At 49.6% G+C, this 16,290-nt stretch overlaps 3 protein-coding genes across 3 annotated transcripts in view; 1 reads left to right on the top strand and 2 right to left on the bottom strand.

Annotated features, from left to right (window-relative positions):
- Nucleotides 1–1,399, bottom strand: part of ACAD8 (acyl-CoA dehydrogenase family, member 8) — a 14,409-nt gene extending 13,010 nt beyond the window's left edge. Inside the window, exon 1 of the mRNA XM_005880392.2 lies at nucleotides 1,345–1,399. Coding sequence (XP_005880454.1) covers nucleotides 1,345–1,399 — 55 coding nt within the window. The remainder of the gene's footprint in view (nucleotides 1–1,344) is intronic.
- THYN1 (thymocyte nuclear protein 1) lies at nucleotides 1,398–5,058 on the top strand. Its single transcript, XM_014528475.1, has 7 exons — nucleotides 1,398–1,423; nucleotides 1,488–1,743; nucleotides 2,517–2,585; nucleotides 3,121–3,213; nucleotides 3,951–4,046; nucleotides 4,255–4,405; nucleotides 4,716–5,058. The coding sequence occupies exons 1-7, from the start codon at nucleotides 1,398–1,400 to the stop codon at nucleotides 4,760–4,762; spliced, it is 738 nt and encodes a 245-aa protein (XP_014383961.1). The 3' UTR covers nucleotides 4,763–5,058.
- Nucleotides 5,059–5,555: 497 nt separating this feature from the next.
- The window catches only part of VPS26B (VPS26 retromer complex component B), a 13,863-nt gene continuing 3,128 nt past the window's right edge, over nucleotides 5,556–16,290 (bottom strand). Inside the window, exons 2-5 of the mRNA XM_005880388.2 lie at nucleotides 13,331–13,495; nucleotides 9,990–10,165; nucleotides 8,255–8,397; nucleotides 5,556–7,830 (exon numbers count right to left, since the gene is read on the bottom strand). Of these exons, the coding sequence (XP_005880450.2) occupies nucleotides 7,684–7,830; nucleotides 8,255–8,397; nucleotides 9,990–10,165; nucleotides 13,331–13,495 (631 nt within the window). The 3' untranslated portion in view covers nucleotides 5,556–7,683. The remainder of the gene's footprint in view (nucleotides 7,831–8,254; nucleotides 8,398–9,989; nucleotides 10,166–13,330; nucleotides 13,496–16,290) is intronic.

The raw sequence follows: 16,290 nt of genomic DNA on the forward strand, positions 1-16,290 counted from the left end.
GGATGACAGGTGAGGGGGGTGGTGGGGATGGAATGCCTGTGGGAGGCAACTCATGGATGTTTCCCTCCCTCCCTTCCTCTCTCTAAAAATCAATGAAAAGATAACCTCCGTGAGAGTTTAAAGAAAAAAAGAACATAGTTCCTGCTCTCGGAGAATGCAGACAAGTGAAAGGGTCCAGGAAACTGTATCGCTAGGTGTGAGAGCAGGGAGGAATCACCGGGAAGTCCTTGAGAAGGAAGTGGAATTTGAGACTAACCTTAAAGCATGGGAAGGCTTTCCACAGGCAGAGAAAACAAGGTGTCCTTTTTATATTCGCAAGGATAAGTGGCATTCTGAGTAGATGAATAGCAGGAACAAAACAAGGTAGAGAAGATACCTCTGTGGGGAATGGCAGTGTTATTTACCAACACATGAGTGTTTAGCGTGCCCCTTAAAGGGACCACTAGGAACCTGGCTAGGAATGCTCAGGGCATTAGATATCCATAAGTGGTATTTAGTGATGACTGATAGGAGGAGCTTTGACTTGATTCAGAGGCTGTGAATCGAGTGTCATAAAGTGTGGATTCAGAAAGCCCAGAGTGATTACTGGTTATGTAATCTGGGCTATATTTTCCAGATGCATAAATCCCATAGAATATATAGATTAACTGAATTACAATTAGGGTAACAGAGCTCAGGGTCTGTCATGTAGTAAGAATGTCACAACTGCTAGCTACTAAGTGCCTACTATGTTCCAGGCACATTTTCTCTAATTCTCTTAGGATGAAATCCAGTCTTTATCACGTCTACAAAGTCCTGAATGAGTTGTTTCTTCCAACTTCTGTTGACACCCTCAAGGAGCAAAAAAGATCAGGCCACAAAAGCACACTGATCGAGCAGGAAAGAAGTATGAGATGATGATAATTATTGCTAATATTTATTATAATGCCAGGCACTGTCTAAGGCCCTTGTTTCTATTATTTTTCAAAACAAGTCCATGGAGTAGGGGCTTACTTTTCCTCATTGGAGAGGATAGCTTCAGCAAAGACAGAGAGTGAGGAAGGGAAGGAAAAAACACTGATTTACAAGGGGTGGGGAACCTTTTTTCTGTCAAGGGCCATTTGGATATTTAGAACATCATTCGCAGGCCATACAAAATTACCAACTTGAAAATCAGCCTGCTATGTTTGTTCAAACATTTAATTAACTCACCCCTAATGCCTTGGCAGGGCCAGACTAAATGATTTCTCAGGCGTTATGTGGCCCAAAGGCCGGATGTTCCCCACCCCTGACTTAATTAATGTATGCCCAAGTACTCTGCTAGGACCCTTCATTTTAAACCACAACCATGGAAGGTATTCTTACCCCCATTGAATGGATGTTCCAAAGATATCCTGTGAGGTTGGCATTCTTCTTCCATGATTGTAGATAAGAAATACGTTCAGTAGTTGAGCTGCCACTGCTGCTAACTGAGAGATCCAGGATTTGAATCCGGTCTGACTCCAAAGTCCATGCTTTCGCCACAATGGAAGCTTACCTCTCAGCAATCATAACAGCTCTCATCTTGCTTCTCCTCTGGCAGACAAGGAGGGACCAGCAGGAAAGCGTACCAAGACTAAGAACCCTGGTGAGGCACCAACTACGGTGGAGAAATCCAGCCCTCAGGAGACTTCAGCCCTTAAAAAATGTGGGAACAATGCAAGCAGCTACTGGCTGATGAAGTCAGAGCCAGAAAGCCGCCTGGAGAAAGGTGTGGATGTGAAGGTGAGACCATGTCCCTGGCTCCAATCCCATCAAGCTATTTGGTTTTGCTTTTTTAAAAAAATAAGAAATGAACATGGGACACCACAGGGTTCCATTACCAACTTTTTCTTTTTGAAGGGTAGGGAACAGGTAAGAAATAAAATCAGCAGGACTTACTACCATCCACTGTCTTTTTTGTGAATCCTGTGTCTAGGGCAGGGATGGCAAACTTTTTCTGTCAAGGGCCAGACAGCAAATATCTTAAGCGCTCTGGTCTTATAGCTGCTGTTGCAACTCTGCTGTCGCAAGAACGTGGCATAGACAGAAAGGTAAACAAATGGTGTGGCTGTGTTCCAGTGAAACTATTTACAAAACCGGGCTTAGGGATAGATTTGGCCTGAAGGCTGTAGTTTGCCAACCCAATTGCCTTTCTCTTGCTACCTGTCAAGCATTATCTCACACTGATCCAGGGAATGAATGTAAAGCAATTTAAAAATAGCCCAGAGGAAACAGATATAGATAACATTTTAATATGTCCAATGCAAATAACCAGCAGATTACTTTATGCTCTGAATTATCCATTTAATCCTCTTAGTTAGCAAAGTTAAGTAACACAAAGCTCACTTAATATTCGCCCCATACAGGTGCCTCTCTAGAGCTATTTCCCGGTAAACCACGTACTCCCACTGTAGCTGGAGCACCCACAATGTTTGGAAGGGAGTGGTCAGCTTCCCTGTATTCTTACCAATGGGCCCAGGATTATTTAACGAATGACTTTCTTTCCTGTCGCCTAGTTCAGCATTGAGGATCTCCAAGCCCAGCCCAAGCAGACGACATGCTGGGATGGTGTTCGCAACTATCAGGTAAGCTGAGACCTGGCGTGGGAGGAACGCCTGCCTCCTTCTTAGGCCTTATGCAGAAGCAAAATCTCAGCCAAGGTTGCTTTTCCCCAGAACCCAAACCTAAGAATGTCCTCAAAAATAATCACTCAGATTGCATGCACCTTACAAATGGTGTGTGTTTTAGCCAGCGTCCCGATACAAGTCTGGGTATCTTGGCAAAGGCAAGAACTGAACTGGGGGGATGCACAGACTGGGTGGTTCAGTTGGTTGGAATGTCGCCCCGCACACCAACAGGTGGATTCAATTCCCAGTCGGGGCACATACCTAGGTTGTGGGTAGGATCGCCAGTCAGGGCGTGTACAGGAGGCAACCGATTGATGTCTCTCTCTGTCTCTCCCTCTCTAAGCATACCCTCTGGGGAGGATTCAGAAAAAATTGAATTTGGGGAAACCACGGTAAAGGAAAACTCACCTAATAAAAGCAGACAAGTTCTGCTAACACTAGCGTTTTCCAGTGGGTGGGGAGCATAGTTCTTGTTTCTGCTTCCCTGGGGCAGGCCCGGAACTTCCTGAGAGCCATGAAGCTGGGGCAAGAAGCCTTCTTCTACCACAGTAACTGCAAAGAGCCAGGCATCGCAGGACTTGTGAAGGTGCGTTGTACAGGCTTGGGTCTGCATCCCTCCCCCTTCAGGAGCACTTACTCAGGTAGATAGATTCAAAGGGTGAACGCTTCAATAGGTAGCCAAAAAAGTGTCCTCCTCCCATCGCTGCCCTCACAGGAATATAGGAAATGCCCTGGCCCTGTCATGTGACCAGGACTACGACAAGACAGGCCTTCATCTCAGGTCCCAGACGTCTCTCCATTGCTATACCTTGGTCTTTTCACTCAAAAACAAGCCTGATGGTAGCTCTTCCGAGCCAGGTGTTATCAGGATAAAATTATTAACCAACAATAACCTTTAATATTTGGTTTTAGAATATACTTTTAAGATTTTTGTTAAGATGGGGTTGACATCCCGTTTGCCTTAGACCGTGTATTATTTCCAGACTAGAGGCCCAGTGCACGAAATTCATGCACGGGTAGGGTCCCTAGGCCTGGTCGGCCATCAGGGCCTATCGGGGCCTTCCAGCTGCTGGCCAGGGCCTCTGTTTGTTCTGCGCCACCCCCTCTAGCGAGTGATCGAATTCCCAGTCAAACTCCAAAGGGGACACTTTGCATATTAGCCTTTCATATATATATATAGATATCTGAACCCCCATTGGCTCTAAAGCAAGGCAGATGGGGTAAGAATGTGCAGGGCCAGAAGTGACAGTTGGACTTGAATGAAAGAATTGCCATGGAGCTGACTACACAGGCAAGTGATTGGAGACTTGGTTTTGGTTTCAGATTGTGAAGGAGGCTTACCCAGACCACACACAGTTTGAGAAAAGCAACCCCCATTATGATCCATCCAGCAAAAAAGACAACCCCAAATGGTCCATGGTAAAGATGATTTTTCCTACTTCACGAGGGGAAGGATGGACAGAGAGGGAGGAAGAAGGCTGGGGGAGGTGTGTTTGTGACAGGTGACAGCTCAGCTCTGACTCGGACGGGGCTACCCCGACTTTGGAGAACAGAACACCTGCAAGCAGCTAACACAGCGGACAGAGTCCAGCGGCACGTCCTTCTGTCCCACACACCTGTCGTGCAGGTGGATGTCCAGTTCGTTCGGATGATGAAGCGTTTCATTCCCCTGGCTGAGCTCAGGACCCATCACCAAGCTCACAAAGCCACCGGTGGGCCTTTACAGCACATGGCCCTCTTCACTCTCCAGAGGCTCTCGGTTCAGCCCCTGACCCGAGGTGAGACGGGCCCCGTCCTCGGTCACCCGCATGCCAGAGTGGCGCTGGCAACTCACATTTGCTAACTGCCCAGACCTGGGCACAGTACTTACCCTGCATCTGTCTCCTCACCTGTATTGTCCCTGCGGGAGGAGGTATGTCCCGAGTCGCCCGTCACTGTGTACGCAGTGCCCAGCAGTGCGTGCGTGGCACATAGTAACGCACTCCCTAAGTGGGTTTTGAAGAACATGAGTGATGCTTAGCTTAGCTTCCCCATTCAAGAGGAGACACAAGACCTAATTCTTCCTTTCTTTTTCCCCTTTTTTGGTAGAGGAGTTCGATTTTATTTTGAGCCTGGAGGAAAAGGAACCAAGTTAGCCGAGATACTTGCTGGAATGGGCAAGACGTTACTCCAAAGACAACAGGGTGTGCGGAGGCTTGCTTGTTAGGTTCATCTGAGGTTGTGTCCATAGGTGGGTTTTCTGTACTTTTCTCAATAAAACACTATATCAGAGCTGGCAAGTGTTTCTTCTCCAGCAACACTGGGTGGTGTGATACTCAACTGCACGTCTTTAACCTGCAGGCTGGCTGTTTACCCCGTGGCAAATGCAGGGCTACCTCTGTCATCTTCCTTCACAAGCAAATAAAAGGGTATGGGGCTCTGCCTGTTAATACCCACTGAAATGAACTTTTGTCTTTTTAATTTATTTTTTTGTATATTTTTATTGATTTGAGAGGGAGGGAGGGAGAGATAGAAACATTGATTGGCTGTCTCCTACATGCCTCCCCTCCCCCCCCAACTGGGGATCAAGTCTGCAACCCGGGCATGTGCCCTGACAGGGAATCGGACCTGCAACCTCTTGGTGCATGGGAAGCCTCTTCTGAGCCCCACCAGCCGGTGAACTCTTTGTCGTTTTACACTAGCCTTCCTCGCCAGCCCTGGAGTCACCTGGGCTTCACAGGGGTTTAAACCAGCAGTTGCACAAGTTGCGAGATAGAAGTAAACAGGGCTTCCTTTCTCAGTCACGTGCTGGTCTGGAACAGGTGTTAGGAAAGCGCCCATCACTATTCACAGAGCCACAGAGAGGGCAGGCGTCTTGCTGGCACCGTGGAACCTGTCTTCCCTTGTGTGTGAGGTGAGACAGCGTAAGGCAGAAGAGACCACAGAACCTGGTGGACCGTGGGCACGATGCCTCCGAGCACAGGGCTGCCTTTAATCAGAGAGACAACTGAAACAAGCGCTCTTTTTTTTTAAAATACAGCCATTGAAAAGACGATACATTAAGAAACATGTAAACACCGCAGCTGCTTAATGACAAGTTGCACTGCTTGGTTTAGTACCTATGCACTCCTAGGTGTGGAGACCTGGAACGGGGACAGGAGCCTCCCCTCACGCCCACAGTTGGGCAAATTAGTGAGGAATGAGGGCAGAGTAAGAGGAAATGTAAGGTCTAGCTTGTGCACAGGTCCTGAGAGAATAAAAGCAAATTCTATCTTCTAGTTCTCCCAGAAGAAAGATTTAAGATGTTACAAAAGTCGGAGGATGGATCTGTGTTGTCTGTGGGGACGTAGAGGAATTGTCAGGTGCTTTCCAGCTAGAACACCATCTACCGGGAGGCCCACCAGAGCCCAGTCTCAGGTTCTGCGGAAGGCAAGGAGCACAGAGCCCGCCTCCCCCACGCACTTTCGTCCCAGCCTTGAAAATCCAGGGACAGCTGGACGAGTGGTACTGTCCCCACAGGGATTGTCCGTTGTCCTGAACTCGGGGCCCAGCCTGGGAAAACCAGCTCACCTTGGTGCTGCTGCCCCCAGTCAACCTCGAGTGTTAGCCCAAATGCCTTTCTAGTCTCAGTCCTGATCCTCGGGCCCTGCCCAAAAGCCCACGATTGTACTAAAATTTGAAGACGAGTCATCCCTATATCCCACACTAACTGGAAAATGACACACAACCCCTCTGCTTGCCAAATCACAGAGACCTGAGACCCCCGAATATTGCCCTTATTGGCCAGTGGGGTCTACTTGTCTTCCAAGAAGGGGCGGGAGGCCAACAGAGTAATTCCTGGTCATTTCCAGGTGAAGCAGAAAAGGATGTCAACACTGTTACTGCAACTGGCCCAAGTGCAGCACAGCAGAGGGAACCCCCTCTAGTGGAACAAGAACACCCACAGAGAGTGTCTGTAATGTGTTTTCAAAGAAAAACGGCAACGGTCCTCAACGCTGGCCAGTCACCTGGCGGAGACGATGTGATTTGGCAAGCAGTTCTGAGGCTGTGGCAGGCTCTGCTGAGTCCTCATCGCCCTCCTGAGGGTTAGGTGGGGAGTGAAGGGGCATGGGCAATAGTAAGAACACAATGTCCAAGTGTTTGAAACCCAGCCCCAATGCTCAAATTAAATGGAGAGCAAGGCGTGAGAGGATCCACTCTTAGGGAAGCAAGGGATCAAGGCCCCTTCCTGGGATCTGTTCTTAAAGGAAACATGTCCCTGTTTAGGCTTGTGGACTGGGCACACAAAACAATACCCCAGAACTACACAGCCCTTAGAGCTGACGGGAGGGAATGGAAGGCAGACAGCTCCATGCAGCGTTCACTGCTGCCATCCATACATGACACTGACCCCAGGGCGTCTCTGAGCCACGATTTTTCATGGGTGAAGGGACAGTCGGCCAAAGGCCCCTCCACAGGCTCTGTCCCAGGATGTTACTGACAAGAGTCCATAGGACATGGAGAAGGGAGGCGCCTGGGTCCCGGCAGGGAGGGAAAGGCCAGAACGGAGGTGGCTTGTGGAAACTTCAAAGCACCACGTCCAAGACTCCCAAAGAGGTAGCTTCCTAATCTCGAGTCTCACCCTGGCCACTGGGGATGGGGCAGCCCAACTCCGCCCCTCCCTCAGGGACCCGAGGGGAGGACAAGAGGTGACCACCCAGGGCCCATTGGCAGCTCAGACTCCCAGGGACATGGTCAGAGCCTGCATCAGGAGCCAGAGGCTGGGGCCGAGGATGCTGGCACTGTCTTCCCATGCGGCGTGAGGCAGCCCCCGTGCGTGAGGCCCTTTCCCCAGAGGGACACTCGCTTCAGGATGCTACCTCTCACTCTCCACCAGCTGCAGAACCCCCAGGACAGTGCCTCCTGGCCCAAGCCCCCAAGGGTCTTCAGAAAAAGAATTTAAGTCAAAAACATGATTTGTTTTCAGGCTGCAAGTAACGGGTCAGCTGAGCTCACACCATCCTCCCCTCCCCCAGCCGCTGGTGTCTGGTAGATGGGGTGCTGGGTGGGAGCCCAGCAGCTCCTCGGCCCTGGGGGCCTACTGCCTGCAGTTGTTGTCAGACAGCTGGCTGGGGGTCCGCACTTCACCCAGGGAGGTCGTGCCCTCGAAGCGCTGTGAGGCGATGGCTGCCTGGTGGGACATGCTCTTCCGTACGATGTCACCCTTCCGCCACAACACCACTTCCTGCAAAATTGGGGGAGGGGCAACACGACGGCGTGAGAGAAAGGCATGGGGTTGGGTTTCCCGGAGGCTCTAACTTCCTCTCGGGGAATCTTAGGCAAAATCCTCGTCTGCTTATCTCCCAGCAAAGATAGCAGCTGTCCCACCGCCGTCCCAGGGAACTCTGGATGTTTTGGGCTGGAAGGCAGAGTGGTTGTGGGGTTGGGCCAAGGAAGCAGACTCTAGGTATCTGTGGGAACCCTCCTTCTCGCTATGGGGCTCTAGGTGACCCGTTTCCACCTCTGGCACACGAACAGTGGCGAACAGTGGCATGGAGACTCGCGCCTTACTGCTTAACCTGCCAGACGGGAGCCAGCTCTTTGCAGAACGACGCCCTCCTGTTCTGTCACTAGGCCCCCAGGGGTCGGGCGGAGGTGCCAGGCTTCACCTGCTGTTTGAAGTAGCGCCGTTCCTCCTCGTCTATCAGCACCAGGTTGAGATAGTAGCGCACGGAGAACTTCTTGTTGATGTCCCGCATGGTGGGGGTGAGCTCGTAGCCCGCCAGGAAGAGCCGGATCGGGATAGACTCTCCTGTAAGGGCCAGGCAGGAATCAGAGCGAGGGACAGAGTGGCCACTCAACCTTACACGAGTCACTCTGGCCAGCGTAGGGAGACTGGGCATCTGAGCATGGCATGGAACGCAGGACATTGCTTCTGCCTTTGGGAAGCTGCATTCTGCTGCCCAGTGATGTGCTGAAGCAAAAAGGTGACTGCAATTCCCTTCTAGTCCAGCTGTGCTTCTGAATGACCTCCCACTATCCCCACACGGGACTATGAGTGGCAGTGGGGATGGACAGCCACTGTCAAACATCTTTTGATCACATGGAATGTGTCTACTTGTTGGGTTTTCAGGAGCCAACTGTCAAACTCTAGCAAACTCATCATATCACCCAGCAATTTTGATGCCACTTTCTTCCATCCTAATTAGGGCATGCCCCCCGAAATACATCACTATGATGGACTGGCGGATGGTATAGTGTCCGGGAAACAACATCCTCATTCTGGTCCCAGTTCTCCATTAACCAGTAAGTCTGTTGCTTTCCTTGGACCTATTTTCTCATGTGGAAAATTATGGAAACAAACTACAGACTATTTTAGATCCCCGCCAGCTCTAACATCATGCCTTTCCTAGCCTAAGTGGAACAAAGTTAGGGCAGTTGTTGTACTGAGAAAGGCCAAGCCTATAATGCAGTGTAAAGCTAAATATAAATGATCTTTCAGTTATTCACTGTTTTGTATGTTTCTCTGCCCCGTTTCATTTGTACAAGGACAAGGACAATTGGCTCTGCTTGCACAGCTGGTGGAAAACTGGAACGCAGAGAGTCTGGAGAGCTCAGCCCTCCCTCCCCAAGGACCTGGCACGGTGCTACTCAAGGAGAAGCTGTCATTGTCCCCAGTGTTCCAGGCTGCTAAGCTACGACACTCCTCCTTCTGCCTGGATTAGACCTTGGCATCACCAAGCACTTCTAAGTGAAAGAATACACTCTTCATCGTCAGCTGCAGCAGAGCCAGTGAAGAACATCAGTGAGGGCTTCTCCCAGAATCACACAGATTCCCCAAACACAGCTCTCAACCCCACCCGACCCATCGCTCCGAGGTGGTGGCGGGAGGACTAGTTTCTGTCCAGTTCCCAGTGCTGACTGCAGCCTCTGGCAGTGCTGGCCAGAGTATTTCTACTTGGTGAATGAATGCAGAGAATTAATCGTTACCAGAGCAGAACGAAGTGACATAAATGACTATTCTCTATTAATCTCTTGCCCCTTAACAGCAAAGAATGTCAGAATGTCAACAGGCAAAAGTTACAAAATGTTCAAACTGTGTCTGTTAACCAATTTGCAAGCTTTTTTTTTTTTTTTAACAGGGATAACTTGAGATTCAATCTCCAGTCCAAGCTCATGATGTAGAGGAGGTGGAAGCGGAGCTCCGCTGAGGGAAGGCGGGTAGCAGTCTGCAGCGTCACAGACTCAGCCCTCCTTTCCTGCTTATGGAGACCCAAGTGTACAATTAGAGCTTAAGCAGTTACAGGTTAACGGAAATCTCACTAACAGTACAGTCGCTCACGCCACTCCACAGTTTTGTGCAGGGCCTGGAGACAAGGCGTGGTGGGGGGCCACGAGGCTTACCTCTCACTGGTGCTCCATCCATGATCTCATACTTGGCTATCGTGTCGTTCTCATGGTACACGTTGGGGCCTGTGCCCGTCGTTTCGCGCTTGATGATGTCTATCTCCATGTGCTTGATTTTGATTCGCACCAGCAGGAAGTATATCTTCCCCACAATGACATCTTTCAAGTGGTATCTGGGGAAGAAAGTCAAGAAAATAAGGTGTGTGTACGGCAGCCAACCCTTTGTATATTTCCAGGCCTTTCTGGTCTCAGGAGAGGGTACTCTGCCCTGTGTGTTGGCTAAAGGTGGGGTCACAGTGCACACTCACCCACATTCCACCATGCTGCATTGCAGCCTAATTTCCCAACATGTACTTTATTTGAATCAAAGTAACTTCTGTCCCTCCCATTCTTCCATATACAGCTCAAAGGATGTTCCTCTAGTATGTTATGTCACCCATTCATGCTTGCTGATTTCATCTAACTGCTCAGTACTATAACTTCTTTTATACATTTGATATGTTGTTTTTTATTTTTTTTATTTTCAATATGTTTTTATTGATTTTTAGAGAGAAAGGAAGGGAGAGGGGTAGAGAGAGAAACATCCATGAAAGAGAAACATCACTGATAGGCTGTCTCCTGCACATCCCCTCCCCGCTACTGGGGATGGAGCCCGTAACCTGGGCATGTGCCCTGACCTGGAATCAAACTGGTGACCTCTTGGTTCATGGGTCAACACTCAACCACTGAGCCCCACCAGCTGGGCATGTTTCCTATTTGTGCATGTTTTTTAGATATCCTAATGTGTGAGAGGCCAGTCCCACAAATGCAAAAGCCAGGTCTTGCTCTTCCTAAGCCCCAGAAAATGTCTGTTGGGAACTGGGCCTTGATGGCCTGCAGCAAAGTTCTGTGTGCTCTGGACCTGACAGGCCAGGCAGGAGCAGCAGAGCCAGATGCCACGTCCTGTCCCATCCACCTTCTCCCTGGGCTCTGCTTACAAGGCCCGTGCTCTGTGGGCTGTCGGGAATCTGGCCACGAGGCACAGTGCTGTTCACAGTCAGACAGCCGTTCCGGTGGCCGGTACGTGCACAGCCCTATGTCAGGAACAGCAGGCAGAGAGCAAAATCTCCAAACCTGAAGATGAGAGTCACAGGATGTGAGTGTTGGCAGGGACTTCAGAATTTAACCTCCTTATATTCTAGGTTAAGAAAAGGAAGTTTGAAGAAGGTAAGTAATTTAACCAGGATTTGAGGAGGGGACAGACTCAGGATGTGAACCAAAATCCTTAATTCCTAAGCTTGTGTTCTCTCCATTATTTCTTTTTTTCTTTCTTTCTTTCTCTCTCTCTCTCTTTTTTTTTTTAATGTTTGTATTGATTTGAGAGAAAAATGGAGAGGGAGAGAGAAACATCAATTGGCTGCCTCATGCACGCCTCCTACTGGGGATCGAGCCTACAACCCTGGCATGTGTCCTAATTGGGAATTGAACCCGGTGATCTCTCAGTGCATGGGACGATGCTCAACCAACCGAGTCACACCAGCCTGGGCCTTCCATTACTCCACATCACTTAGGCTAATAACCTAATTGGGAAGGCTGCAGACATTCTAAGTAGAGAACCCTGAACCCGGTGATCTCTCAGTGCATGGGGCGATGCTCAACCAACCGAGCCACACCAGCCTGGGCCTTCCACTACTCCACATCACTTAGGCTAATGGTTATTAGGCTAATTGGGAAGGCTGCAGACATTCTAAGTAGAGAACCTAAGAATAGTTATGAAAGCAGAATGTAGGCCACTGAGCATTTTGGAAAGAATGCTTAGAGAACATAGATTCTAGGGGTTTTCCAACTTTCATAAGCTGAACATTTCTTTATTCTAAAAAAAATCTCATAAGAAGCATTAATATATAAGAGCTGCTCTGTGGAGGGTGGGCCTCGAGCCCTGGCTCCCCCCTCCTCTTTCACTCACCCTTTCTGTGTGTGCTCGAAACCACTAGCCTGATGCAAGCCCTTCATTTTTCAGGAACCAGAGGTACAAACATTTTTAGAACCTGCTAACCTTAGCCCACGTTCTTAGTGGCAGAACAGAAGCTGGCTCACAGCGCGGCCCTTTCTGTTACGTCTTTCAGACCTGCATTCACAGTGTGGCTGTCTGCGAGGGCAGGGCCAGATTCTGGAAGCGTCCAGTCCTCAATGTCATGCCACTGACTCTCTGAGTGCCTTTCACATACCAAGTGTGGTCCTGAACTCACTGCTGACTGGCTATTCTGAGCTCCTGCTAGTGGCACTGCCTGCCAGCCACCCCCTTGGTCTGTGGCCAGGGCATTGGTGGACATGCACTTTGGTGGCTCCTTTTCAGGAAGGCCCGCAGAGCCCCAAGACTGTGAGGAGAAAGGGGAAGAAGTCTGTTCCCTTACGTGTGCCTTAGATCAACCTTCGTTTCCTGTCGCCCTGCCCACTTGGTGGCTGGAGCCCAGGCCATGCAGGCCCGCTCTGGGACATGGTGATCATTTTACTGACACCCCACTTGGTTCCAGGCCACAGGGCAGGGGAAAAAACACACCTTTCCCTCACCCTGTGCTAAGAAGCACATATATTCTGGCTTTAAAAGCCCCTGTTCCCTGCCCCTTCGCAGGTGAGCCCCTGGCTCAGCTCCCTCTCCCGAGTTGGCTGGCCGTGGGCTGTGGTAAGGGCGGCTCTGTGACTAGAATACACTCTTCCTTCTGCACATTTGATCTTCAAGAATGCACTATGTTGAAAAGAGGCTAGGGTGCATTTCTGAATTGTACACGGGATTTATAAGCCCTTAAGTATTTTCGTGTTCTAACAGTAAACACGGTTTAACACAGAGATGGCTTCCCAACTTGCCAGCTAACGTTATTTCAAGGCCTTCACGAAAAGGCAGCAGGTCCTCTCTGCTACAATTCATTTCAGTTCAGAGAGGAAGCAGCGCCTGAGGCGGTGTCTGGTTTCCTCATTTGCCTTCTAAGGGCATCCTGGTCACAGGAGACAGATGACAATGGACCGCTATCTGAGATGATTCTCAGCAGTGGAAGGAAACAGCTGTCCTTTGAATCCAAAACCATTAGTCTTAAGGCTAGTTTAGCTTGACTCTGAAAGACATCATAGGCTGTTTAATTTAAAGGTTACCGTCTTAAGTTAGTAAAGTTTAGTTTAAGTCAAATGAGGTTTGATTTCCTGGTCAGCCTACCTTTAGCCAGTCTGGCACATATATTCCCTGCTTATTTCTGTGCTCGCTCCCACAGCATGAACCAGCCCAGGCAAGGGGCTTCCATCACTTTGCATTTCTATCTTAACCCCCAGAAATAGTTCTTCCACAACCCGGGGCGCCCGGCACTTACTTGGACTTGTTGTACTCAAACTCAATGTGCAGACAGTCCTCGATCCCAACCTCCATCTTGATGGAGGAGTTCAGCTCTGGGTATGTGCTGAGCGTGTGAACGACAATGTCCATCTCTTTGACAACATCATTGAGGCGGCGGCTGATGGTGGCGCGGAGGAAATACCTGGAGAATATGGACATGGGGTGAAGGAACACTCCCGTCTCCAGAGCTACCTAGGTTAATGCGCCAAACTGACCCACTTGAGAGACCCCCCTACAGCGGTCCTTATTCCTTAGAGAATTTACCTCTGGACCCTCCTCCCAGAAAAAATGCCCAGATGCACTTACATACAACATTTTGCAGTTAGAATTCCAGGGGGTGCAGAGCCCCTTCCCCGAACCCCTTCTTGAGCTCATGCTCTGGGTGGAGAATGCTGCTCTAAGTCAGTGGTTCCTCCGCTCCGTATTCCGGGTGCATGTCACTCCTCTGCCTTTCGTGGCCCTCACCACTCTCTACCATGTATTTGTGTGTAGGTTTTATGTCCTCAAGCAGCTTCTGGCTCTTTGGGCACAGGAATCTGTCTTATACTCTTCAATTTGCACACCCGTTTAACAATATTCAATCAAGAAGCATTTTTCAAGTCCCTCACAGTTAAATTGAGGAATAAGGAACGGAGAAACGAAGTCAGCTATTCATTCAGCAAATGTTCATTGCTAGGCATGGGGTGACTAAGAGACACCATCTCAAGGGAAGCTCACAGACCACTGTGGGAGGGGGGCAAAGAAATAGAAAAATCAGAACAAAGTGCTAACTTGGATATAGGAATGCAGGCCTGGGGGAGAGAGAAAAGGGCATTGGGGAGAGCAAACCTAAGTAAAACAGCAGAGGAGGGAGAGAACCTGGTGTGCTCGGACAAAGAAAACCTCCGGTGAACTAGGATCCTCAGGAAGGGGCAAGTCAGGGAGTATCACAAAGTATGCCAAGCCTGACTTCGACAGCCAGCCACTTAGGGTGGCCTTCCCCATCACGCCTGTCCCCTTGACTTAACTCTCATACCCGGGGAGGGAAGAAACACCCCTTTAATTATATTTTCTTCTAAATGAAACTGTCTTTCAAGCCTTCCTGCTAACCAGATCAACCACACACCAGGCCACTCTCTTCTGGGTGGCACTAACTGCTTCTTGGCAGTCTTTTTATTCATCTCAGCAACTTCCGTCACACTCCACAAGACATTTGTTCCCAACTCTTTTCTAACTGCTCAGGCTCCCAGCCTCCCCCTCCCCCTCTCAGGGGAAGACACTGCTTTTACTATGCTAAGATGCAGGCCTTCCAAGTCAAGATTTACAATTTTCTCCCTTCTCTGCTTTGAGCTGCTCCCAGGGCCTAAAGTGTGTGCATACCTGCCCATCCTTTCCTCCTTCCCGCCTCCTCCCTCTGGCGGCATGACTCTCCATCTATCTGGGTGCACATCAGAACCACCCGGGGGAGGGGCTTTACAAATGCCGATGCCCAGGCAGGCATGTCTCACATCCTTCAACTTTTCCAATTTTCTTAGCATATCCAATCTCTCTCCAGCTAAAGGCTTCTTCCTTTGAGTTTATATATAAAAAAAAAAAAGTCCCCAAATCATCAACCCCTTCCCCTGTGCCCCACGACCACCACCACCACCACCACCAAACACGGTCCAGGCCTCACACTCCTGACCTTCCTTCAGAGACAGCCGTCACAGAGGGACCCACCCCTGTGCCTCACCCCTGGCTTCTGTTGCCACCACCCAACAGAAACTGCCCTCCTGAAGTGACCACCCAGCCTCCCACTTGCCAAATCCAGGGGCGTGTTTTCAGCGTCAGGTCTGTGCTAGCGTACAGCACGTCCTCCTCTATGAAATGCTCTTCCAGGGTTGCCCAGGAGCCCATTACCCGGCTTCAGCTCCTACCACCCCCGCCCACAGGTCCTGAGCTCCCCTCCTGGACGAGCGGATCAGCTGTGGGCTGAGCAGATGTTTCCAACAGTGCATCCCGAGGGCCAGGCCTGCATTTCCAATCGCCTCGTGAACTCTCACACCTCTCCCTCTGCCAGTGCTCCAAACGTTAAAGCTCGATGCATCATCTTATCTACGAGCCATCTCTTCCTCCCAGCAGCCCCCTCTGCAGCTCTACTCACTAGGAAACTCCGTGGATGTCCATTACATTCCTGGTTTTCTGCCTGTTCCCATCGTGTCCCCTAAAGCAAAACTCTTAGGCCCTCATTCCAGCCTTCTAACAGTTCTGTGTCCATATTCTACCCACCCGATAAATACCACATATTGACTTTAAATTCTTCCAAAAGAACCACTCCCCTGCTCACAAAGGAAAGAGAGCCCCAAACCATCTTGTCACGTTTCCCCTCTGCCTATGGAATAAGGTCCAAGCCCTAATGCGGGATTTACATCTTCTACACACTGCCCTTAGCTGATGTTCCCTTCTGGGCCTCCTCTCTTTCTCAACATGAATCCTAAAGTCTTTATCTGATTTGTACAGCAACACCTTTCTTTATTTGCTGTTTGATTGTGGTAGAATGAAGAAGGGGGTTTGGAGTATGCCACCCCCAAATAAGCCACCCTGGCTCATCCAGAGCTGAAAGGAACTAAGAAGCAGCAGACACAAGGAAAACTCCTGCCCTGCCCCTCCTTCCCAGGACAGCAGGACATTTTTTCTTCTTCTTTTTTAAAATATGGAACACTTCACAATTTGCATGTCATCTTGCAATGGCAGGGGCCATGCTAATCTTCTCCAACCATTTGCAACCATATGGATGGAACTGGAGAGCATTATGCTAAGCGAAATAAGCCAGTTGGAGACACATGATCTCACTCATATGTGGGATATAATGATCAACATAATTTGATGAACAAAAATAGATCCAGAGACAAATGGCAGGGGAGGGGGGTTAGAGAGCAACCAAAGGACTTGTATGCATGCATATTAGCATAACCAATG

This window comes from Myotis brandtii, unplaced genomic scaffold (assembly GCF_000412655.1).
Source record: "Myotis brandtii unplaced genomic scaffold, ASM41265v1 scaffold636, whole genome shotgun sequence".
In the NCBI taxonomy this organism is placed as follows: Eukaryota; Metazoa; Chordata; class Mammalia; order Chiroptera; family Vespertilionidae; genus Myotis; species Myotis brandtii.

Bases quoted from the DNA above. Each gene is read 5' to 3' on its own strand.
- THYN1 (XM_014528475.1), top strand. From the start codon at position 1,398: ATGATTGTAGATAAGAAATACGTTCA. The intron at 2,586-3,120 runs GTAAGCTGAGAC...TCCCTGGGGCAG, and splicing joins ATGGTGTTCGCAACTATCAG to GCCCGGAACTTCCTGAGAGC. The intron at 4,406-4,715 runs GTGAGACGGGCC...CTTTTTTGGTAG, and splicing joins GGTTCAGCCCCTGACCCGAG to AGGAGTTCGATTTTATTTTG.